This window comes from Chiloscyllium plagiosum, unplaced genomic scaffold, assembly GCF_037043375.1.
Source record: "Chiloscyllium plagiosum isolate Xiang-an unplaced genomic scaffold, Cpla_swu_hap1 HiC_scaffold_18, whole genome shotgun sequence".
Lineage (NCBI taxonomy): Eukaryota > Metazoa > Chordata > Chondrichthyes > Orectolobiformes > Hemiscylliidae > Chiloscyllium > Chiloscyllium plagiosum.
This window is the reverse complement of record NW_028270156.1, coordinates 36,021,768-36,047,269: the sequence shown is the minus strand read 5'-3', so window position 1 is coordinate 36,047,269 and position 25,502 is coordinate 36,021,768. Positions and strand designations below refer to the sequence as shown.

At 40.4% G+C, this 25,502-nt stretch overlaps 1 protein-coding gene across 3 annotated transcripts in view; it reads left to right on the top strand.

Annotated features, from left to right (window-relative positions):
• Nucleotides 1-20,491, top strand: part of nucb2a (nucleobindin 2a) — a 77,282-nt gene extending 56,791 nt beyond the window's left edge. For 2 of the 3 annotated variants that reach the window (XM_087996493.1, XM_087996492.1), the window contains exons 9-13: nucleotides 5,375-5,467; nucleotides 6,934-7,023; nucleotides 8,410-8,580; nucleotides 15,881-15,965; nucleotides 17,192-20,491. In XM_087996493.1, the coding sequence (XP_087852619.1) occupies nucleotides 5,375-5,467; nucleotides 6,934-7,023; nucleotides 8,410-8,580; nucleotides 15,881-15,965; nucleotides 17,192-17,301 (549 nt within the window). In that variant the 3' untranslated portion in view covers nucleotides 17,302-20,491. Of the gene's footprint in view, nucleotides 1-5,374; nucleotides 5,468-6,933; nucleotides 7,024-8,409; nucleotides 8,581-15,880; nucleotides 15,974-17,191 lie in introns of those variants that run through there. The other variant, XM_087996494.1, reaches the window with a different exon arrangement.
• The last annotated feature ends 5,011 nt before the right edge of the window (nucleotides 20,492-25,502 follow it).

Genomic DNA, 25,502 nt, shown 5'->3' with positions numbered 1-25,502 from the left:
ACAGGAATTTACTTTCTCTGGATACTTGTTATCTTGTTTCTGAAGGCTTCCCTTTTTCCAGCTGTCCTTTTACCTGCCCCCAATCAGCTTTCGAAAATTCTTGCCTAATACTGCCAAATTTAGCCTTTCTCTAATTTAGAACTTCAACTTTTAGATCTGGTCTATCCTTTTCCATCATTATTTTAAATCTAATAGAATTTTGGTCGCTGGCCCCAAAGTGCTCCCCCACTGACACCTCAGTCACCTACCCTGCCTTATTTCCCAAGAGTAGGTCAAGTTTTGCACCTTCTTTAGTAGGTACATTCACATACTGAATCAGAAAAAGTTTTTCTACACACTTAACAAATTCCTTCCCATCTCAACCCTTAACACTATGGCAGCCCCAGTCTATGTTTGGAAAGTTAAAATCCCCTACTGTAATCACCCTATTATTCTTACAGTCAGCTGATATCTCCTTACAAGTTTGTTTCTCAGTTTCCCTCTGAGTATTAGGGAGATTATAATACAATCCCAATAAGGTGATCGTCCCATTCTTATTTCTCAGCTCCACCCAAATAACTTCCCTGAATGTATTTCCGGGAATATCCTCTCTCAGTACAGCTGTATCACAAATGCAACTTCCCCTTCTCTCTTGCCTCCCTTTCTATCCTTCCTGTAGCATTTTATCCTGGAACATTAAGCTGCCAGTCCTGCCCATCCCTGAGCCATGTTTCTGTAATTACTATGATATCCCAGTCCCATGTTCCTGACCATGCCCTGAGTTCATCTGTTACGTCCCTTGCATTGAAATAAATGCAATTTGATTTATTAGTCCCACTTTGTCCCTGCCTTCCCTGACTGTTTGACTCGCTTCTTTTCTCAACTGTACCAGTCTCAGATTGATCTCTTTCCTCACTATCTCCTGGGTCCGACCCCACCCACCTTACTAGTTTAAATCCTCCTGAGCAGCTCTAGCAAATTTCCCTGCCAGTATATTAGAGCCCTTCCAATTTAGGTGCAATCTGTCCTTGTACAGGTCACTTCTATCCCAGAGGAGATTCCAATAATCCAAAAATGTGAATCCTTCTCCTATACACCATCTCCTCAGCCATGTATTCATCTGCTCTATCCTCCTATTTCTGCCCTCAACAGCTCGTTGCTCAGAGAGCATCTACATTATTGTCGGTCTGGAGTCCAATGTAGGCTAGATCAGGTAAGGAGGGCAAATTTCCTTCCCTAGAAGATATTACTGGACCAGATGAGTTTTAACAACAGTCAGCTATGGCCATATGAGTTGTCATTATGTTAGGTTTTATTCCAGATTTTAAAAAAATTGAATTCAAATTTCATCTGCTGTGGTGAAATTCAAACCATCTCTATAGAATATTACCCTGGGTCCAGTGACACTACTGACACACTGTGTGCCCCTTTGTCAAGCATTTTATGTACAAGACATACCTGGGTAGTTTTCCACACTATTGGGTAGATGCCACATTTGTAGCTATACTGAAACCTTTTGGCCAGAGGTATCACAAGTTCTGGAGAACAAATCTTCAGCAGTATACTGTTATTTCCTTTTTTCTTTCCTTCTGCATGGACCTCCAAGGATTGTGTGTGGTACAGGATCCAGAAGCCAATGCTGCAAATGGTATTGGTACACCAGTCACAGTGTATGGACCTTGGGGTGGCTGTGCACCGCTTAGAAGGAATGTTGGTCTTCAACACTATTGCCACAGTGTTGTCAAGTTTCATAGACTTTGTGGTATTTTAAGGCCTTCAGTCATTTTATGTTATCATTTTGAGGTGAATCAAATTTTCTGAAGACTGGCATCTGTAGTGCTGGGGTCCAACAGAGTAGGCCAAAGTGGATCATCCACTTGGCACTTCTGGCTGAATATTGTTACAAACAATTCACCCTTATCTTTTATATTCATGTGCTAAACTCCCCATTGCTGGGGTTGACGATACATGTGGACTCTCTTCCTCAAGTGAGCTGCTTAATAGTCTAATCCCATTCTCATCTGGAAGTTGCAGGAAAGGAGAACTTAGATCTTGATTCACTGGTTGTGAAATCACTTTGAACTGCCTATTACCAGCTGCTATGCTATTTGACATGCAGTTAATCCTATGTTGTAGCTTCACCTGGTTGACACCTCATTTTTAGGTATACTTGGTGCTGCTTCTGGCATATCCTTCTGAACTCTTCCTTGAGCTAGTGTGGATCCCTTGCTTGATTTTAATGTAGAGTTGCGGATGTGTCAGGCCAGATTGTATTAGCATAAAATTTTACTGCTGCAGCTAGCTCACAGTATATCATGATGCCTAGCCTTGAGTTGCTAGCTGTATTCAAAATCTACCTCCTGTAGCACAGTGGTAGCACCCTAAAACAAGATGGAAGACATCCTCACTCTGAAGAAGAGACAAGGACTGTGCAATGTTCAGGCCTATTGATGCCATCACCGACAAACTGCTTCTTCGTTTGCAGCAGACCCAGTCTGGCAACTAAGTCCATTAGGATATGACCAACTTAATCAGTAGTGCTGCTGCCAAGCCAGTCTTGGTGGTAGATTATGAAGACTCCATCTTGCCATCCTTAGGACTTCTGCCAAGTAATATTCAACATAGAGGAGTACTAATTCATCATCTGAGTGGCTGGTGAAGGTATGTGGTAATAGCACATGTTTGACCTAATGCCATGAGATTTCATGAGGTCTAGAGTCAATGTTGAGGGCTCCTAGGGCAACTTCCTCCTTACTTATACCACTGTGCTGCCACTGTGCTTGGTCTATTCTAATGGTGGGATATGACAGATACATGGGGCATGATGCTGGGCTGTTCCTTGACTCGTCTGAGAGTCAGCTATTCCAATTTTGGCACTGCTCCAGATACTGGTAACAAGGACTTTTGCAGTTTTCAGGAGGCATTTATATTTCCCGCCTCTAGGTTGATCCCTGGTGGTCCATCTGGTTTCTTGTCGTCTTCAAGGCTTTTGTTTTGCAGTCTGATAGAACTGAGTATCTTGCTAAGCCAGTTCAGAGGACAGTTCTGGAATCATGTATAGGCCAGATCAGGCAAGGATATTAATGAATGAGATAGATTGTCATAAAAATCCTATGATCATTTCATAGTTATTATTAGATGGCACGGATAGAGATTGATTGGCAGAAGGAAACAAAGAGTAAGAAAAAATTGGTCTTTTTCTAAGTGGCAGCCAGCAACTAATAAGGTACTGCTGTGATTAGTGCATGGATCCCACTTTTCAAAATATATATTGACGAGGGAATTAAATGTAATACCTCTAAGTTTGCACATGACAAAAACTGGATGCGAGAAGGATACAAAGGTGCTTTGTTGTGATTTGGACAAGTTGAATGAGTGGGCAGATGCTTGGCAGATGAAGTATATTCTGGATATATGTGAGGTTATCCACTTTGGTACAAAAATGACAAGGCAGATGGTTTGGGAAAAGCGAGCTACATTGAGGCCTGGGAGTTCTTTTACATGCAGATGCAGCAAGTGGTCAAGAAGAAAATTGTACGTTGGCCTTCATAACAAGAGGATTCAAGTATGGGAGCAGACATGTCTTGTTGTAATTCTTAAAAATCATACAACACCAGGTTATAACCCAACATATTTATTTGGAAGCACTAGCTTTTGGAGCACTGCTCCTTCATTAGAAGGAAAAACTTTGTCCTCCCCAGTCCAACTCCGGCTCCTCCACATCATTGTTGCAATTTATACAGGGTCTTGGTGAGACAACATCTGGAGTATTGTGCACATTTCCGATCTCCTTATCAGAGACATACACTTAGGCTAGGGAATGAGAGTAACAGAGGTTTGCCAGACTGATTCCTGCGGTGGCTGGATTGATGTTTAAAGAGAGATTGGATCTGTTAAGACTATATTAACTTCATTTGAAAAGAATGAAAGGGAATCTCAGAAACCTATAAAATTCTAATGTGCTTAGATAGGATAAATACAGAAAGGATGTTTCCAGTGACCGGGGAATCTAGAACTAGAGGTCACAGTCTAAGGATACAGGATAGGTCATTTAGTACTGAGATGAAGAGCCATTCCTTCACCCAGATAGTGGTGACCCTGTGGAATTCTCTGCCAGAGAATGTGGTTGAAGCCAAAACACTAAATTTCTTCAAGTGGAGTTAGATGTAGTTTTTTGCACTAAAGGGATTAAAGATATGGAGAGAAAGACAGACGAGGGTACTGAGTTGGATGATCATATTGAATGGCAGAACAGACTCAGAGTTGAATGACCTACTACCTCTCCTATTATCTATATTTCTATATTTTTGTGATCTGATGATTTTAGATTTCACCATCTGCTGTGGTGGCATTTGGACCTGGTTCCCCAGAACAATACCTGGCTCTCTGGATACTAATCCAACAACAACATCACTATGCTTTTACCTCTCATGCTTTCAACAATATCAACATTGATGAAAATAATCTGTAATTACAATTGTAATTATAATTTCCCACAAATGTGATGACCTTTTAGAATATGAAGCAAAACCAAGCATATTCAATTCCTAGATCTCCACATCCCCTGGCTTGAAGCTCAGCTTAAGGGGGGTGATGCACAGCCCTTGAGAGCACTGCGAAAGCTGCCTCACTCCATTAATGAAACATATTGGGCCAAATTTTGCAGTCAATGGTGAGGCATTGACTCACCATAGTCAGTAAATTTCTGTGATCCTTGTAGCATTGTTTGTCTCTTTCCTGACAAGGGGTTCAAGTTTGGGGGCAGGTCAATGTCATTCAACAATAGTGATATCAGCAAGAAGGTAAATAAGCTGCCAGTCATATTGGAGCATTTGTTGTACTTGTCAGAAAGTCAAACATTTTTGGTATCCTTTGCTTTAGTGTAAATTTTCAAGTAACAAAATAAGTGTGTGTGATAGGATTAAAATAGAAACCAAGATTAAAATGAAAAAAAATTAAAAATATATATTATTTTAAAAACGTGGAATATTTTATCATGGAGAAATTTGATATGGTGGAGATGATTTATTCTCTGATGTTTGCATTACGTTTCTATCTGAACTATTTTAAGCATTTGTTAACCTAACTGGTAGCTATTCCAAACCAGTAGGGAGAAATAAAATTTTTGTGTAAATTCTAGTGCATTTTAAGTCTTGCCACACCACAACCCTGGTATCTGTATCTCTAATTTTAACACTTCAGTAATTGCCAGATCATAAAATCAAGAACTTCAGAATTCTTGGAAAAGTTCATTTAACTTCGAGCATGTTTGATAACAATATGATGTGTTTCTGCTAAAGGTACATAGATGTTGGCTTTGCTAAGTTGCACTTGGATGAATGGCAGTGTTAGAGATTTAGTTATAAGTTTCTTTTTCTTTCTATTAACCTTGCAGCTGGAGAAGATTTATGACCCGAACAATGAGGAAGATGATATGATAGAAATGGAAGAAGAACGATTGAGAATGAGGGAGCATGTTATGAAAGAGGTATTGAACTTGTATGATGAGCAGAAAACAATGCTTAATGCTGTCCTTTTATGCTCTTCAAATACATTTGAACAATACATTTGACCTGCTTAAGTGAGAATTTAGACTAAGATTTTTGAAGGGTTTGAAATGTCAATTAATCAATTATTTAATTTGTTCCTTATCCAAATGATTTTGGTTTGTATTGATGAACCTCAATTAATGAAACTTGTTTTAAGACTTGCATATTAACAATAATATTGCATTATGTGTCATAGTCCACCATTGACACTTGTGTTTAAGTCCAAGGGATGCAAACTTGAGTGTCACTAGAAAATGACACTCTTCATCAAATGACACTCTTCATCAAATAATTCTTCATCAAATTAGATTCTTCAAGTTTTCTGAAATATACTCAGTTGATCTGCACCATATTCTGAACTACTTGTTTGCTGATGCTGTCATTTCAGACAATATCCATTTCTCTTTAAAAATTGCTAATATCATCTTGTTTCACCAAGTAATCTACTACTGTCTTATTTATCCTCCAGCCACTGTCCCATGTAAATTCCCTTTCGTCCCTATTTTCTTCAACTTATCCTAGCTGTAAATCTGTCTTTTCCTAAAATACATTTTGGTTTGGTTTACATTTTACTCACAGCACCAAGACCATCCTGGCCATTCTGTAAAATCCAGATCTCACTACCTACTCCTTCCTTTAATTTGATGATCATCTCCACGTTCAAGCATTAGTCAAAACCACCTCCATCTGAATGTTAGAAACACAATCTGTTGTTTTAAGTCCCCATTGTAGAATTCACTCCCTTGCCAATTTTGACACTGGATGATGTTTAGAACATGTCCTACCCAGCACAAAATCGCTTACTTTTGTCTGCTTCTACACTGATCTCACTCCCATTGCCACTTAAATCTTTTACCGAGACTTAATTTCCTCAGTCTTTTATCAACCTCTATCAAACTCTTTCAAAGTTCAGATATAAGTTCCTTTTTTAAATCTGATTTCATACTGGAATGTTATTTTATCCTTGCTGATCATACTATTCTCACTGAATTTGAATGCTAAGACTTAATCTTCAGATATGTCTTGGTTCTATCTTAGCCGATGGGAACCTTTAGATCTTCTAGCTCCTCCAGTATCCTGTGTTCTTTGGTTTTGCTTTATTTCTACATGTCACTCCCACATTTTTTGGCAGAGCCTTTAGCTACCTTGGCTTCACCGTCTGCATTGTGTCTTTAAAACATGCCTTGAAACCAATGTATTTTGACAAACTTTAGTTTACTTCACCGCATTCTCATGGCAAAGCTCAGCATATTGCCTTCTTTTAAAAAAAAATGAAAAGTTTCCTCTAACTCTTCTTGTGATGGTAGTTTTTTTTTTCAAGGTACTGTATAAAAGCAAATTATCATTGTGTTCAATATGTTAAACATTACATTGTACAACAAATGTTATTTTGTGATCTTTTCAGATTGACACAAACAAAGACCGACTGATATCTGTTGATGAATTTTTAACTGCTTCTGAGAAGAAGGATTTTGTGGATGCAGATAATTGGGAGGTAAGGAGACCTGTAACACAAGGGGAAAAGATCTCACTGGAACAGTGATATGACCACAACCGTTGTGATTTCCAATTGTTGGTTAGAGTGAGGGCAGTCAACACTTCTGTTCATTGCATGTATGATAGATTGGAGAAAATGTGGATTGCAGATGCTGGAGATCAGAGTCGAGAGTGTGGTGTGCAAAAGCACAACAGATCATTGGCAGCAGCCAAAGAGCAGGAGAATCCACATTTCAGGCATAAGCTCTTCATCAGGGGCTTGTGGGCTGGAGGGCTCAGATAAATGTGAGGGGAGTGGAGCTGGGGGGAAGTTAGCTGGGAATGCAATAGGTAGGTGAAGGTGATAGGTTGGAGAGGAGGGTGGAGCAGAAAGTACGAAAGACGATGGACACGTCAGGAGGGCAGTACTGAGTTGGAGCTTGGGAGTGGGATAAGGTGGGGAGGAGGAGGGGAAATGAGGAAACTGATGAAATCCATATTAATCCCGTGTCGTTGCAGGGTCCCAAGGTGAAAGATGAGGCATTCTTCTTCCAGGCGTTGGGTGCTTAGGGTTTGGTGATGTGGGAGGCCCAGGATCTGCATGTCCTTGGTGGAGTGGGAGGCAGAGTTGAAATGTTTAGCCATGGGGCAGTGGGGTTGGCTAGTGCGGGTGTCTCAGAGATCATGATGAAGCGGTTATGCCCGAAACATCGATTCTCTTGCTCCTCGGATGTTGCCTGACCTGTTGTGCTTTCCCAGCACCACACTCTCGATTCTGATTTCCAGCATATGCGGTCCTCACTATCTCCTAGTTGATTATAACCCTACTGCGAAGCCTCTTCCTAGGATGCCCACCTCGAAGAAGTTCTTCTCCTCCTCCTCCTCCTCCTCCTCCTCCTCCTCCTCCTCCTCCTCCTCCTCCTCCTCCTCCTCCTCCTCCTCCTACAAGGATCTTATTGATTGATTGTGTCTCTCATCTCCTCTGCCCTGAAGCTCCTCAGCATCATCTTTCCTATCTATCTGCTCCACCCTCCTCTCTGACCTATCCCCTACCCCCCCCCCCCCCCATCTAACTTTTATATTCCCAGCTGCCTTTCACTCCAGCCCCACTGCCTCTCCCATTTATCTCTGTCCGCCGGCCCATAAGCCTCATTCCTGATGAAGGGCATATGTCTGTAACATCAATTCCCCTGCTCCTCGGGTGCTGCCTTACTTGCTGTGCTACATTTGCTACCCATGAACCTATCTCATTATTTTAAAGTAGTTACTAATTGTGAACTAATTAAATTTTATGAAATTCAATTCAAAATAATTATCAGTTGGTTAACTATTCCTTTCTCTAATAACCCAGTAGTTATTTGTAGGTTGTGAGCTGTTTGATTTCCTTGTGCATATTGTTGCTCAGACTCTAGATGAACAGGAGCTTTATTCAGAAGATGAGCTGCAAGAGTTTGAAAGACGACTGTCTCAGCAGGAGCATGAACTGCAAATGAAATCAGATGATCTGTTGAAACAGCGTGAAGCACTGCAGCTTCAACAAGACCAGCTCCAAGCACAGAAATTTGAGTTCCAGCAGGTAAACCTTCTGTGTTTATTTGCATTCTCCTTAAATGCAGCTCTTTCTATTCACCTCAACTTTGTCCTTTTGTCAGTGAACTCCTGTGCAAGTCTTGCACTTCATTGAGTTAGGTCTATCATCACCACTACATTATATTTCAAAATAGGAATCTGCATCCGTAACTCCACAATCTTATTTCCTATGCTCTGTGCATTTAAGGTTTAGCAATCTGAAATCAAACAAGTCTCTTGAGTTTAAGGAAGCAGGAAAGAACTTAAACAAGGAATGAGGAGAGCTAAAAGGGTCCTTGGCAAATAAGACTAAGGAAAATCCTAAGACAATTTATACATATATCTGGTATAAGAGGGTAGCTAAGGAAAGAGTAGGACCACTCAAGGAAAAAGGAGGGAATTCATGTGTAGAGCCAGAAGAAGTGAGTGAAGTCCTTAATGAGTAATTCATGTCACTATTCACAAGGACTAGGGCATAGATGATGATGAGGTTAGAGAGGGGTAATTGATATTCTCGGCATTAGGGAGGAAGTGGTGTTGGGTGTGTTATGGACTCGGCCATACCACTCAAAACATTCTTAAGTAGGTAGCTCAGACCATAACTTTACAATTTGTTTTGGTAAGTGTACAGTGAAAATTACTCCGAGTGAGTTAGCTAAGTTGACTACCATGTTTTAAAATAGACAAAAATGTATTCACAAGATTACACACCGAAACACGAAGAATAGATTAAAGAGCCCCTACCAGAACTCAGGCTATCCAAACTAGACTTAATTATGCTGTTCCGAATATACACAACAGTCACAATAAGCAAACCTCCATTAAAAAAGTTTAAAATAATGGAATAAATGCTTACAGGTTGAAGTGAGAAGAGCACAAGGAGACAGAGTTTCCACACAACTCACCTTTGAACTCCCAACTAGTTCTGGACTGAACTGCTCAGCTAGAGAGCTGACCACTCCCCTCCCATTATACAGGTCATTTCTAAAACATGACCACTTTGCTTGAAATCTCATCTGTTTACATATAAACAAAAGGTCTCTCAAAATCCTTTTCATCTCTGTACCAAACAAGTCTAATCAGAGCACAGCCTGTTTACAACCTCTGTGAAAAAAAATCAAGGACACAGTATCCTTGAGAAAAGGAACAACGTTTAGAAAAAAGGGACCAGCTTTGTTACAGGTTTCTTGAGAAACATTAATCAGATAAGCTGTCAGGGCCTGATGGGATCGACCCCAGAATACTGAAGGAGGCAAGGGAGGACATTGCTGGGGCATTTGTTTCCTCTTTAGGCACAGACAAGGTCCCAAAAGACTGGAGAACAGCTAATGTTCCTTTGTTTAAGAAGGGCGACAGGGATAATCTATGAAACTTATAGGCTGATAAGCTTTACATCAATGTTAGGGAAATTATTGGAGAAGATTCTTAGGCACATGATTTACTTGCATTTGGGAAAAAATGGACTTATTAGGGATAGTCAGCAAGGCTTTGTGCTGGAGAGGTCTTGTGTATCAAATTTGATTGTTTGTTGAGGAAGTCATGAAGGGGACTAATATACTGGCAGGGAAATTTGCTGGAACTGCTCAGGAGGATTTAAACTAGTAAGGTGGGGGGGTGGGACCCAGGGAAATACTGAGGAAAGAGATCAATCTGAGACTGGTACAGTTGAGAACAGAAGCGAATCAAACAGTCAGGGCAGGCAGGGACAAGGAAGGACTAATAAATTAAATTGCATTTATTTCAATGCAAGTGGCCTAACAGGGAAGGCAGATGAACTCAGGCATGGTTAGGAACATGGGACTGAGATATCATAGCAATTACAGAAACATGGCTCAGGGATGGGCAGGACTGGCAGCTTAATGTTCCAGAATACAAATGCGACAGGAAGGATAGAAAGGGAGGCAAGAGAGGAGAGGGAGTGGCATTTTTGATAAGGGATAGCATTACAGGGAGGATATTCCTGGAAATACATCCAGTAAAGTTATTTGGGTGGAACTGAGGAATAAGAAAGGGATGATCACCTTATTGGGATTGTATTATAGACCCCCCAATAGTCAGAGGGAAATTGAGAAACAAACTTGTAAGGAGATCTCAGCTATCTGTAATAATAATAGGGTGGTTCTGGTAGGGGATTTTAACTTTCCAAACATAGTCATAATGTTAAAGGTTTAGATGGGGAGGAATTTGTGAAGTGTGTACAAGACAATTTTCTGATTCAGTCTGTGGATGGTGCAAAACTTGACCTACTCTTGGGAAATAAGGCAGGGCAGGTGACTGAGTTGTCAGTGGGGGAACACTTTGCGGCCAGCAACCATAATTCTATTAGATTTAAAATAGTGATGGAAAACGATAGACCAGATCTAAAAGTTGAAGTTCTAAATTGAAGAAAGGCCAATTTTGACAGTATTAGGCAAGAACTTTCGAAAGTGATTGGAGGCAGATGTTCGCAAGTAAAGGGACGGCTGGAAAATGGGAAGCCTTCAGAAATGAGATAACGAGAACCAAAAAAAGTATATTCCTGTCAGGGTGAAAGGGAAGGCTGGTAGGTATAGGGAATGCTGGATGACTAAAGAAATTGAGGGTTTGGTTAAGAAAGAGAAGGAAGCATATGTAAGGTATAGACAGGATAGATCGAGTGAATCCTTAGAGTATAAAGGCAGTGGAATATACCTAAGAGGGAAATCAGGAGGGCAAAAAGGGGACATGAGATAGCTTTGGCAAATGGAATTAAGGAGAATCCAAAGGGTTTTTACAAATACATTAAGGACAAAAGGGTAACTAGGGAGAGAATAGGGCCCCTCAAAGATCAGCAAGGCAGCCTTTGTGTGGAGCCACAGAAAATGGGGGATATACTAAATGAATATTTTGCATCAGTATTTACTGTGGAAAAGGATATGGAAGATATAGACTGTAGGGAAATAGGTGGTGACATCTTGCAAAATGTCCAGATTACAGAGGAAGAAGTGCTGGATGTCATGAAACTGGTAAAGGTGGATAAATCCCCAGGACCTGATCAGGTGTACCCTAGAACTCTGTGGGAAGCAGAGAAAGTGATTACTGGGCCTCTTGCTGAGATATTTGTATCATTGATAGTCACAGGTGAGGTGCCGGAAGACTGGAGGTTGGCTAACATCATGCCACTGTTTAAGAAGGACGGTAGGATAAGTCAGGGAACTATAGACCGGTGAGCCTGACCTCAGTGGTGGGCAAGTTATTGGAGGGAATCCTGAGGGACAGGATGTACATGTATTTGGAAAGGCAAGGACTGATTAGCGATAGTGTGTGATTAGGGTTTTGTGTGTGGGGAATCATGTCTCACAAACTTGATTGAGTTTTTTGAAGAAATAACAAAGAGGATTGATGAGGGCATAGCAGTAGATGTGATCTATATGGACTTCAGTAAGGCGTTCGACAAGGTTCCCCATGGGAGACTGATTAGCAAGGTTAAATCTCATGGAATACAGGGAGAGCTAGCTATTTGGATACAGAACTGGCTCAAAGGTGGAAGACAGATGGTGGTGGTGGAGGGATTAGATTAGATTAGATTAGATTACATTACAGTGTGGAAACAGGCCCTTCGGCCCAACATGTCCACACCGACCCGCCGAAGCACAACCCACCCATACCCCTACATTTACCCCTTACCTAACACTATGGGCAATTTAGCATGGCCAATTCACCTGACCTGCACATCTTTGGACTGTGGGAGGAAACCGGAGCACCCACACAGACACGGGGAGAATGTGCAAACTCCACACAGTCAGTCGCCTGAGGCCTGTGACCAGTGGAGTGCCACAAGGATCGGTGCTGGGTCCTCTTCTTTTTTGTCATTTATATAAATGATTTGGATGAGAGCACAAGAGGTAGAATTAGTAAGTTTGCAGATGACACCAAAATTGGAGGTGTAGTGGATAGCAAAGAGGGTTACCTCAGATTATAACAGGATCTTGACGAGCTGAGAAGTGGCAGATGGAGTTTAATTCAGGTAAATGCGAGGTGCTGCATTTTGGGAAAGCAAATCTTAGCAGGACTTATACACTTAATTGATAAGTGTTGCTGAACAAAGAGACCTTGGAGTGCAGGTTAATAGCTCCTTAAAAGTGGAGTAGCAGGTAGATAGGATAGTGAAGAAGGCGTTTGATATGCTTTCCCTTATTGGTCAGAGTATTGAGTACAGGAGTTGGGAGGAGAAAGTGAGGACTGCAGATGCTGGAGACCAGAGTTGAAAAATGTGGTGCTGGAAAAACACAGCAGGCCAGGCAGCATCCGAGGAGCAGGAGAATCGATGTTTCGGGCATAAGCCCTTCTTCAGGAATCAGCACCACATTTTTCAACTACAGGAATTGGGAGGTCATGTTGCGGCTGTCCAGGACATCGAATAGACCACTGTTGGAATATTGCATGCAATTCTGGCCTCCTTCCTATTGGAAAGATGTTGTGAAACTTGGAAGGGTTCAGAAAATATTTACAAGGATGTTGCTAGGGTTGGAGGAATTGAGCTATAGGGAGAGGCTGAACAGGCTGGGGCTGTTTTCCCTGGAGTGTCGGAGGCTGAGGGGTGACCTTATAGAGGTTTACAAAATTATGAGGGGCATGGATAGGATAAATAGACAAAGTCTTTTTCCTGGGTTCGGGGAGTCCAGAACTAGAGGGCATAGGTTTAGGGTGAGAGGGGAAAAGTATAAAAGAGACCTAAGGGGCAACTTTTTCATGCAGAGGGTGGTAAGGTATGGAATAAGCTGCCAGAGGAAGTGGTGGAGTCTGGTACAATTGATAAAGGCATTTGGATGGGTATATGAATGGAAAGAATTTGGAGGGATAAGCGCCGGGTGCTGGCAGGTGGGACTAGATTGAGTTGGGATAACTGGTCGGCATGGATGGGTTGGACCGAAGGGTCTGTTTCTGTGCTGTGCATCTCTGTAATTCTATGACTCTAGTTAGACCACATTTGGAGTCTTGTGTGCAGTTCTGGTTGCCCCGCTATGACAAGGATATAGAGGTTTTTGAGGAGGTGCAAAAGAGGTTTACTAGGAGATTTGCTGGATTGGAGTTTACTAGCTATAGGAAAAATTGGACAAACATGGACTGTTTTTACTCCAATATTGAAGGTGGAATGGCGACATAACAGAAGTTTTAAAAAATATTTGAGAGGCATGGATAGGACAGATAGTCAAAACCTTTTTTCAGAGCGGAAATGTTGAATACTAGAGAGCTTAGGATTTTGGTGAAGAGTAAGCAGACTCTAAACGTTAATTCTGCTTTCTCCCCACAGATGCTGCCAGAATTGCTGAGTTTTGCTAGTAATTGCTGCTTTTGTGATTGGGGGCATAGATTTAAGATGAGAGAGGGAAATTTAAAGATGTGCATGGCAAGTGTTTTACACAGTAGGTGCCTGGAACATGCTTCCAAGGGAGGTGCTAAAAGCAGATCCAATACTACAATTTAAAAGGCATTTAAACAGACACATCAACATGTAGGGAAAAGAAGGAAATGTACCATGTGCAGGTAGGTGAGTTTAGTTTAGAATAGCATCCAGGTCAGCACAGACATGATGGGTTGAAGGGCCTGTTCCATTGGTGTACTGTTCTGTGTTCTCTCTTTTATATAAGACAGACTGTTAAGTATCCCTGGGTACAAGATGTTTGGAAAATCTGGGAAACAAATTAAAGGAGGAAGGGTGGTGCTAGTGATAATGAAGAACATTGAATTACTGGAGAATGTAAATGCCCCAGGGGGCTCAATGATAATCAGTTTGGCCAGACATAAGACAAAAAGGGCACAATTACATTGAGTCATGCAACCTATAGACCACCAACTGATGGGAAGGATGTAGAAAAACAGATCTTCAGGGAAGTTACAGAAACATGCAAACCTTCGAGTTTAATTACGACCCAAAAATGGATAAGAACAGAGATGACATGAAGGTTAGGGAGAGGCAAATCTCCATTCATTATGATCAGGATATGTTTCTATAGAAGTATATGTGAAATCCAACTTGAAAGGAGAAACTGTTGGACATATTTTTTTGGAAATGAAGTGGGGCAAGTTGGTAAAGCATCATTGGAGAACATTTTAGGAGACAGTGTTCATTGTATCTGAAGGCAGGGTGATGTGTAAAAGGACAGTAGGCAATTCAGAGTCAGCATAACTTAGCTGGGGGAAGCCAGTTTCAGTAAACAAAGAACAAAGCTGGGTTGGATACACTGGAACAAAGGATTGGGGAGAAACATAGCTGAACAGTGGGTTTTTGTAGTGGAGATCACTAGGAGTTTGTATTTGGGACCCTTGCTTTCCCTGATATATACATATACAGTAGATATATTAACAGTCTAGATATCAGTGTGCAGGAATCATTTCAAATTTGCGGATGATACAAAACTTGGAAGTGTTGTAAATTGTGAGGGGAACAATGTAGAACTTCAGAATGATACAGAGAAGTTAATGGAGTAGCTAAATATGAGAGATGAGGTCACTGTGGAGAAGTGTGAAATGAAGTGTTTTGGTAGGAAGAACATGGATAGTTAATATAAAATAGTGGATATGACACATAAATGGGTACATGAACTGAGAGATCTGGATCTGCATTGAAGGTGGCAAGATAAATGGAGAGAACAGTTTAAAAAAGAATACAGTTTCCTGGGTTTTATTACTGGAGCACAGATTACATGAGAAAGGAGGTTATCATAAACCTATCCGATATACTTTATTAGACCTCAGCTGGAGTATTGTGTACTGTTCTGAACACCATACTAATATGGAGTATGTGAATCCATTGGAGAGAGTACAGAAGAGATATACAAGAATGGTTGATGGGGTGAGAAATTTCAGTTATAAAGACAGAGTGTGGAACTATTTTCATTTGAGAGATTAAGGTCAAGAGGAGATCTGATAGAAGTTTCAAAATAATGAGTAAAGAAAATTTATTGCAGATAAGTTGACATGAAACAATGCAAAATAATGCTGACCTTGATTGATCAATGGCACAAGATTCAGATTCTAAGAATACCTCATGTAGAAGTGTGAACGATGGACGCAAAAAAACTGAGCACATTATTTGAATGAAGTAATGGATTTTATTGATCACCATCTAGATCTGGGATTGCTTAAAACATGTAAAGTATAAAAACTGTCCATGCTCTTGCATATGCATTATTCACTGGTCAATTCAATGAGAGTTGATCAGTTGTGGAAACAAGATGGGATTTTGTTGTGCTCCCAGTGACTTCTAGTTAGCATCTTGGGCAAAATTAACACAAAAAGTGTAACTTTTAAAATAGGTTGTCTTCTTTTAATCTCAAATCTAATAGGCTGTACAACATCTGGAGCAACAAAAACAGCCGCAGCAGGTTCATCCTCCAGCAGGACCTAATGGAGAACTCCAGTTCCATCAAGGTTTGTAACTTGCTGTTAAGATCATGTGACCAATAAGTCTTTGCTTCCTTTTGCATAGCTGTGTTTAAATGGCTATTTAATAGTCTGATGCAAAATATTCTTTCATCTGGTATGGAGGGTGCTAGCTGTGAAGAGAGGTTGAGTAGATTAGGATTATTTTTGTAAGGAAAATGGAGGTTGGGAGATGGGGAAGACCTGATTGAGGTCTACAAAATCATGAGAGGTATAAAGTTTAAAAATCATACAGCAGGTTATAGTCCAACAGGTTTAACTAGAAGCACACTATCTTTCGGAGCGACGCTCCTTCATCAGGTGATAGTGGAGGGCTCAATCCTAACACAGAATTTATAGCAAAAATTTACAGTGTGATGTAACTGAAATTATTCTCTGGTTAGCTGTCAATAATGATGATAGCTAGTCAATATGTTGAAGAATGCAACTTTTAAAAAAAAAAAAAGTTTTGTAATCTACACCTGAAAGAAGTTTTCACTTCTTTCAGAAGTTATCACTGTATTCTAACAGATGAAAGGCTTAACAGACAATCAATTTTTCAATGTATAATTTCAGTTACATCACACTGTAAATTTTTGCTATAAATTCTGTGTTAGGATTGAGCCCTCCACTATCACCTGATGAAGGAGCGTCCCTCCAAAAGCTAGTGAGCTTCCAGTTAAACCTGTTGGACTATAACCTGGTGTTGTGTGATTTTTAACTTTGTACACCCTAGTCCAACACCAGCATCTCCAAATCATGAGAGGTATAGACAGGGTGGATAGCAAGAAGCTTTTTCCAAGAGTGAGGAAAAATTACTCGGGGTCATGAGTTCAAGGTGAGAGGGGAATCATTTAAGGGACATATGTGTGGAAAGCTCTTTATGCAGAGGATGGTGGGTGCCTGCAATGCAATGCCAGTGGAGGTGGTAGAGGTGGCACAATAGGGTCATGAAAGATGTATCTAGACAGATACATGAATGGGCAGGGAGCAGAGGGATACAGATCCTTGGAAAATAGGCGACAGGTTTAGATAGAGGATCTGGATCGACCCAGGCTTGGAGGGCCGAAGGGCCTGTTCCTGTGCTGAAATTTTCTTTTGGTTGTTAGTGCAAGCCCACCATGCTGCCAGCAATACTTAAATGCCTGTGATACATATTTTGTTATGTTGATTTCCTCTTTTCTTTTTCCTATTAACTGACTGATCTTGGTTGTTTTGCATGTTTGTTTTCTTAGAAAAACAACAAGCAGCTCCTCCTGGAAATATGCAAGCTATGCCTCCAGGCCATGATCAGCCCCAAGGTTTAAACCAGCCAGCTCCTGGTCAGGATCAACCTCAACAATAATCACTATGCCTCCAGGATTTGGGCGAGCATATGAGTTCCTGAATGGCTTTTTGGGTCCAAATGATCATTGCTCCAATCCGATAATTTTTTATTGCTGTTTATTCCTGTTAAAGTTGCACATTATGCAGAGACCACTGTCTGCGAGCATTTTCTTCATGGGGGTTACTGAAACACTCGTGCAAATATTTCATTATCCAACAAAGGTGATTTACCTATGATAGTGAGCAGAATTCACTTGAAACCCTGAACAGAGATCTGAGATTCATTTGTGAATTGTAGTAGAATAGAATGGCTGCAACTGGGTTGTGAGCATTTGGAAAAATATTTTCATCCTGTGGTTGGTATGATTCTTTTATGAAATGTTGGAGAAAATCCTTAGTGTATTAATAATTAAAATTGCGATGGTTCTTGGGATTTAAAAAGTAGCTAAGATATTTGGGTTAGTATTTTAGGTTTGTAAGTAGAAAAGCTAATCATTTTATTTGTGAGGCATTGTGTTCAAGATTGTTGAGTATGATTTACTGCTGGTTTCTCTTCTTGGCTTTAGCTAGTTTAGCTATCTTCAGCTGCAATTAATCTCACTCAGTCTTGGTCTTCAATGCCATATCTTGGCCAACAATATTTGGGTGTGATAATGTCAGCTGGAAAATAGTGAGTGGGTGGGCTTTTATTGCAAGTGCTTACACTTTCAATGCTTTTTTTTTTACAAGTTTGATTATTTTGAAACATTGATTCATCCTTTTGTTGTTGATGGGTTTAGATGGATATCCAGTGTGCTACTCATAATTGTGTTTGGTTATCAAAGTATTTTTGGTACTTCTTTTAACCTTCGATTTGTTACTAATTACCCTGCCAGTCTGAGGACTGGAGACAATCCTCTCAGTGGAAGTTCTGTGGACCATCTCTTTCCATGGTTTTCCCAGGTAGGATTTAAATTCACACAGTTGCCATAGCTGATATTCAAGTCAGTTGATAATCCAAAAATGCTAACTGGCTGTTATGAGTTGCCAATTTGCAGTTTCCAATTCAGCAACTGCCAGCCTGTTATTTTACTTCATAAAAGATGCTTATTAATATCTCAATACATCCATTTTAAGGTAACGGTAACTAGAAGAACTGTTCATCATAATGGATATGGGTATTCTGTTTTAATGTTGGACTGATTTTACTCCTGAACTTGTAGGGTTTTAGGTTCTTGGCATTTCAGATTTGTTAAAGATCACCAACATTTACTAGCTCGTAGTAATGTATCAACATGCATAATAGAATCACCAAGTACAAAAGAGAAGTGTATGGTCCTCCCCAAGATGTATGCTGTTTGTATAGGAGCCAATGCCCATTTGCCTTCGTTAGCATGGTTTGGTTTACTTGGATACTTAACTTATCTGCCACAGTGGGAATGCTGATTGCCATAATGCACAGATAATAGATGTGTAGTCACAAATTGAATGTTGCATTTTATCATGTGTAAACTGTTGGTTGAATAATACTGAAGATCTGAAGATTGTGGACTGATTTTATTTCAGCATTTTAATAGATTTAGTTAAATTAGAAAAGCTGCTTCTCACAGTATTTGCATTCTGACAGACAAGTTGTCTTAATGAACCTCATTGTTTGACTTAACTGTAACAATGCATTGATGATTTTATTATATGGGTAAGGATTTGCAATGCAATCTCCCCTCAACGTGTTAGGCTTAGCTGTGCCATTTTGGAGAACGATCAGTTGAAGTCCAGCTATTCTGCCACAGGGATGTGGTTTAAAATGCACACAGGTCAGTTTCAGAATGGTGCTGGCAGAAACGTAGAAGGTGAGCATCCTTCTTAACAAAAGATGCTGCATAATGGCCATAAAGTAATATTTGAAATATGTTTGAAATTTAGGAATTGCACAAATGAAATATTGCAGTTGCTGGAGGTATGAAATAAAATGACATGCCAGAAAACCTCCAATCTGGCAGAAAGAGGAACAGAGTTAATGTTTTAAGTCCAGTATGATTTCCTCCAAATTTAGGAAGGATAGCAATGTAATGATTTTTATGCTGTTGAAAAGAAGATGAGTGGGATCATGTGGAACAGAAGAGAATATCCGGGATATTTGTTCTTGTAGGTTTATTGGCAGATTGATATTGCTGCCATGAGTGGCTGAACTGAGTTTGAACTGTTGGCATGAAACACTTAAAAGCTAGGAGCATCTTGAGTGAGAATAAGCAGTTGGTGGGAGGATACCTTTTGAGAACAGAGGAAACTATGAAGGTGACACATGGGACAGTTGAATTGACAATTCAAAACACTAGACTTAAAATGCTTGTTGCCAGGAATTGACACAGTCTTTACCCAAATTTAAATACTAAGTGATGCACTGGGTTGAATTGTAGCCTCTAATCTTGAAGCCTGGACTTCAGTCCACCAAGGCTGAAGACCATCTGGTCAGTGAAAGTCCAATGTAAAATAAAGTTGGTAATTTGTCTGAATTTCTAGTAGGTAGTTTCTATTATGTGTGGATTCACAGCACAGAATTGCCCCTACTGTAATACTTTTTGGCACTCCTAATTACTGGCTGATGTTGGAAATATAAAATGTTACATAAATATAGCCAGTACGTTGAAGTGTCTTGAGTGAAAATATACATTTCAGACACACGAGGGAGTCCTCTACTCTGAATCTAACTATATTGCACCTGACCTGGGGAATGCTTAATATTGGCACTGAGTATCTAAACTTGTAATGTGTTAAATAAATTGGCATCACATATTTTGCCTTGCTAAGTATAAAACTTTAAGTTATGAAAATGCTGTCTTTGATCTGGAGTTGAAATGCCCTTCAGTTTATTTGTGTAACATATTCAACATTTCTTGATTTAAGGAATACAATGTTTCATTGTCTACTTACCAAGTAAAGCCTTTCCAAAGAGATATCTGCTACTACTATGTGTACAGGTATTCCATTGCATTTTGAAATCTGTTAAGCATTTGTATTCAAACTTAAGTTTATTGTCTTGGCTCCAAAGTATAATTTCTGAGTACGTATTTTAAAATGTGTTGTTAATGTGTTTTTATTTGACTATTGTCCTGGTTTTGTTTTGTGGTGCAATATTAGTAGATGAAATTGTTTAGGTTCTATTAATTTCTTTGTAAGATTGGTTTATAAAATAATTGCATTTGAGCATAAAGCAAAATATTTAAATTATTTATACCGTTTCTTTATTGGTAACTTCTAAAACATATTTTGGTTCTCAGCACTACACCAGGCCAACTACATAACAAATGCAAAATGCAGGTACAGACAGCTACACATTCCCATTACCAGCAGATCAACACACAGATCTATAAAGTAATCAAATCTAATTGCTTTTGAACAAGTAGGCAACTAACGGAAGGAAGGCTCTCTACGAACATCTCCATCCTCAACAATCGTGAAATGGATTACACTTGCTTTAAAAAAACAAGGCTAAAGTGGTTATAAAAATCTTCAGTCAAATATGTCAATTGATGATCCTTATTTATTTCAGCTTGAGCTTCCTACCTTCACAGATATGTGTCCAGCTGGTATAGTTTCATCCATATTAAAATCTATCTTCTGGCAGCCGCATATGAATTTAGAAATAAGAGCATGATCAGAGAAGTGATGTTCTTCAGTAAGATTAGGAAGGTGGTAAAAAAGGAGGGGGGGTGGCGTTGCTAATTAGAAATGGTATAACGGCTGCAGAAAGGCAATTCGAGGGGGATCTGCCTTTCGAGGTAGTATGGGCTGAAGTCAGAAATAGGAAAGGTGCAGTCACCTTGTTGGGTGTTTTCTATAGTAGTCATGGGCGATTTCAACTTCCCAAATATTGATTGGAAGCTCTTTAGATCAAGTAGATTGGATGGGGCGGTGTTTGTGCAGTGTGTCCAGGAAGCTTTTCTAACTCAGTATGTAGATTGTCCGACCGGAGGGGAGGCCATATTGGATTTGGTACTTGGTAACGAACCGGGACAAGTGATGGGCTTGTTAGTGGGTGAACATTTTGGTGATGGTGACCACAATTCTGTGACTTTCACCTTGGTTATGGAGAGAGATAGGTGCATGCAACAGGGTAGGTTTTACAATTAGGGGAAGGGTAAATACGATGCTGTAAGACAGGATCTGAGGAGCATAAGTTGGGAGCATAGGCTGTCAGGGAAGGATGTCGTGGAAATGTGGAACTTTTTCAAGGAACAGATAGGACGTGTCCTTGATATGTATACCTGTCAGGCAGGAAAGAGATGGTCGTGTGAGGGAACCTTGGTTGACGAGGGAGGTTGAATGTCTTGTAAAGAGGAAGAAGGAGACTTACATAAGGTTGAGGAAACAGGGTTCAGACAGAGCAGTGGAGGGATACAGGATAGCCAGAAGGGACCTGAAGAAAGGGATTAGGAGAGCTAAGAGAGGGCATGAAAAATCTTTGGCGGATAGGATCAAGGATAACCCCAAGGCATTTTATGCGTATGTGAGAAACATGAGAATGACGAGAACGAGGGTAGGTCCGATCAAGGACAGTAGTGGGAGACTGCGTATTGAGTCGGAAGAGATAGGAGAGGTCTTGAATGAGTACTTTTCTTCAGTATTTACAAACGAGAGGGACCGTATTGTTGAAGAGGAGAGTGTGAATCGGACTGGTAAGCTAGAGGAAATACTTGTTAGGAAGGAAGATATGTTGGACATTTTGAACAACTTGAGGATAGACAAGTCCCCCGAGCCTGACGGGATATATCCTAGGATTATGTGGGAAGCAAGAGAGGAAATTGCAGTACCGTTGCCAATTATCTTTTCGTCTTCACTGTCAACGGGGGTGGTACCAGGGGACTGGAGAGTGGCGAATGTTGTGCCCCTGTTCAAAAAAGGGAATAGGGATAACCCCGGGAATTACAGGCCAGTTAGTCTTACTTCGGTGGTAGGCAAAGTAATGGAAAGGGTACTGAGGGATAGGATTTATGAGTATCTGGAAAGACACTGCTTGATTAGGGACAGCCAGCACGGATTTGTGAAGGGTAGGTCTTGCCTTACAAGTCTTATTGAATTCTTTGAGGAGGTGACCAAGCATGTGGATGAGGGTAGAGCAGTGGATGTAGTGTACATGGATTTTAGTAAGGCATTTGATAAGGTTCCCCATGGTAGGCTTATGCGGAAAGTCAGGAGGCATGGGATAGAGGGAAGTTTGGATATAAAACTGGCTAACCGGTCAAAGAGTGGTGGTAGATGGTAAATATTCAGCCTGGAGCCCAGTTACAAGTGGAGTTCCGCAGGGATCAGTTCTGGGTCCTCTGCTGTTTGTAATTTTTATTAATGACTTGGATGAGGGAGTCGAAGGGTGGGTCAGTAAATTTGCAGATGATACGAAAATTGGTGGAGTTGTGGATAGTGAGGAGGGCTGTTGTCGGCTCCAAAGGGACTTAGATATGATGCAGAGCTGGGCTGAGGAGTGGCAGATGGAGTTCAACCTTGTCAAGTGTGAGGTTGTCCATTTTGGAAAGACAAATAAGAATGCGGAATACAGGGTTAACGGTAGGGTTCTTAATAAGGTGGAGGAACAGAGGGATCTTGGGGTCTATGTTCATAGATCTTTGAAAGTTGCCACTCAGGTGGATAGAGCTTGTAAGAAGGCCTATGGTGTATTAGCGTTCATTAGCAGAGGGATTGAATTCAAGAGTTGTGAAGTGATGTTGCAGCTGTACAGGACTTTGGTTAGGCCACATTTGGAGTACTGTGTGCAGTACTGGTCGCCTCACTTTAGGAAAGATGTGGAAGCTTTGGAGAGCTTTGGATGTTGCCTGGAATGGAGAATAGGTCGTACGAGGATAGGTTGAGAGTGCTAGGCCTTTTCTCGTTGGAACGGCGAAGGATGAGGGGTGACTTGATAGAGGTTTATAAGATGATCAGAGGAATAGATAGAGTAGACAGTCAGAAACTTTTTCCCGGGGTACAACAGAGTGTTACAAGGGGACATAAATTTAAGGTGAAGGGTGGAAGGTATAGGGGAGATGTCAGGGGTGGGTTCTTTACCCAGAGAGTGGTGGGGGCATGGAATGCGCTGCCTGTGGGAGTGGCAGAGTCAGAATCATTGGTGACCTTTAAGCGGCAATTGGATAGGTACATGGATGGGTGCTTAAGCTAGGACAAATGTTCGGCACAACATCGTGGGCCGAAGGGCCTGTTCTGTGCTGTATTGTTCTATGTTCTTATTATGTGGAGCCAGCTTGAGGAGCCTCATGACCACCTCTTGTTTTTTGTATATCACATTTCTGTATTTAGCGCAAAGGATGCGGGTTTTGGCAATGTTAGGATATTTGAATACCTATGTACCAGAGCTAGGTGTTTCACCAGCCAAGCTATAAGTTATTAAGTGGGCTTCTGAACAGCGCTGTAAAAGGTTGTTCAAGTGTTCGTTCCACTAAATAAAATCAATTCTCTCCAGCTTGTTACATTATCATCAGCCTGCTCCTGAACATGGGAACCTAATTAGAAAGCAAAATCATCTGATGAATCTTTGCATTACCTGCCTCGTTCTCTTGGATTGCCAGATGGTCATCCATTCCATTCATGCCCTATAGCATGCTATTTATATATATGCGTCCAATTAAACCTATTGGACTATAACCTGGTGTTGTGTGATTTTTAACCATATAATCCTCAGCCTTGCAGATGCACCATGGTGACTTCAACCAATACTTGAGCTTTGAACCCAGAACTTGGGTTTCTGTTGCTTCCTGCGCATGTGCTAATTCCTAGGCAATATTAAGTGTTAATGACTGTCCGTACACAGCAGAATTGGAATTTCAAGGAGTTGCCATAACTTGAGCTTAAATTTGACCTATTTAATACAAACTGGAGATGAGAGTAGAAAGTAGATTTACTCACCTTTATGCCCCAATCATCTCCCTCTCCTGCATCTACAAATAAGATACTTGAGAATAGGAATTAATTAATAGTGTTGAAATGTTTTTTAAAAAAAAAGACAAAAAGCACCTCCTGCCCCTCCTAACTCAGTCATCAAAATTCAAGCATTCTGTTCAAGTTTTACCCAATGATATTCATTTTGGTTGTTATATTTATGTTTAGAAACTAGTTACCTGAATCCCAGTTACAAAAATAAACTTCAAGTTAGTTCACTTAATTAATATTAACAGTTTTCAATTTGAGTGACATCAGTATCATTTTGCTAACTAAATGTTAGATTCAGACATTGTTACAGGATCTGAGTGTTTTAAGAAAAGTAACATAGCTTATCTTGGTATCAAAGCCACATTCAGCATAATAAGGCACGGGAGAAGCTGTAAAAGTGAAATAAATCAGACAGTAAAGGGGAAAAATCTTTCCAATACCTGAGTGTAATTTACACTTCAAGCTCAATACCATTCAAGATACAAAGTAGTTCACTTAATTGGTGCAGTCCCCCAGTATTGCTACCATATGTATTATCTTCAGAATGCACTTCAAGCTCTCCAAAGGCTACTAAGCCAGCACCTATCTCCTCTTTGCTCTTTGTTATCTTGGCTTATTGATAAAATTGTCATAAGAACAACATAATTTCCAAATCATACACTTCTTTATCTTTCATAGCTGCATTCTTCCTTTGTTGTTTGATCAATAGTGTACCCCTTATTTAACTCCATTAAAGGAACACTATCGCCAAAAGGACAAGTAATTTTCAGAGGAAGGCTAACCATTCTGTTGGGTGAATAAGTATGACCTTAGATTGTTCACATACTGAGAATGAAAACAAAATAATTCCAGTGTGATTTGTGGTGGTTAGTAAATGTGAAATGTATAATAAGCAGCACTAGCCTTAAAATCTTCACCATAACGCATTATCGTACAATATCAGGTGTTTGGTTGATTACAAAAAAATGTTCTTAATTTGTTTTGAGTTCAGTACAAGGTGGCATTGAATATGTAATGGAATACACTCCACTAACGTGGGAATGCATTTCTACCAGTATTTGAGCTTGTCTCCATCCAGGACAAAACAACCTACTTGACTGGCTTGGAGATGCTGGTGTTGGACTGGGGTGTACAAAGTTAAAAATCACACAACACCAGGTTAAAGTCCAACAGGTTTAATTGGAAGCACACTAGCTGTTGGAGCGTTGCTCCTTCATCAGGTGGTAGAGTGCTTCCAATTAAACCTGTTGGACTTTAACCTGGTGTTGTGATTTTTTTTACCTGATTGGCAGTATCCATAAA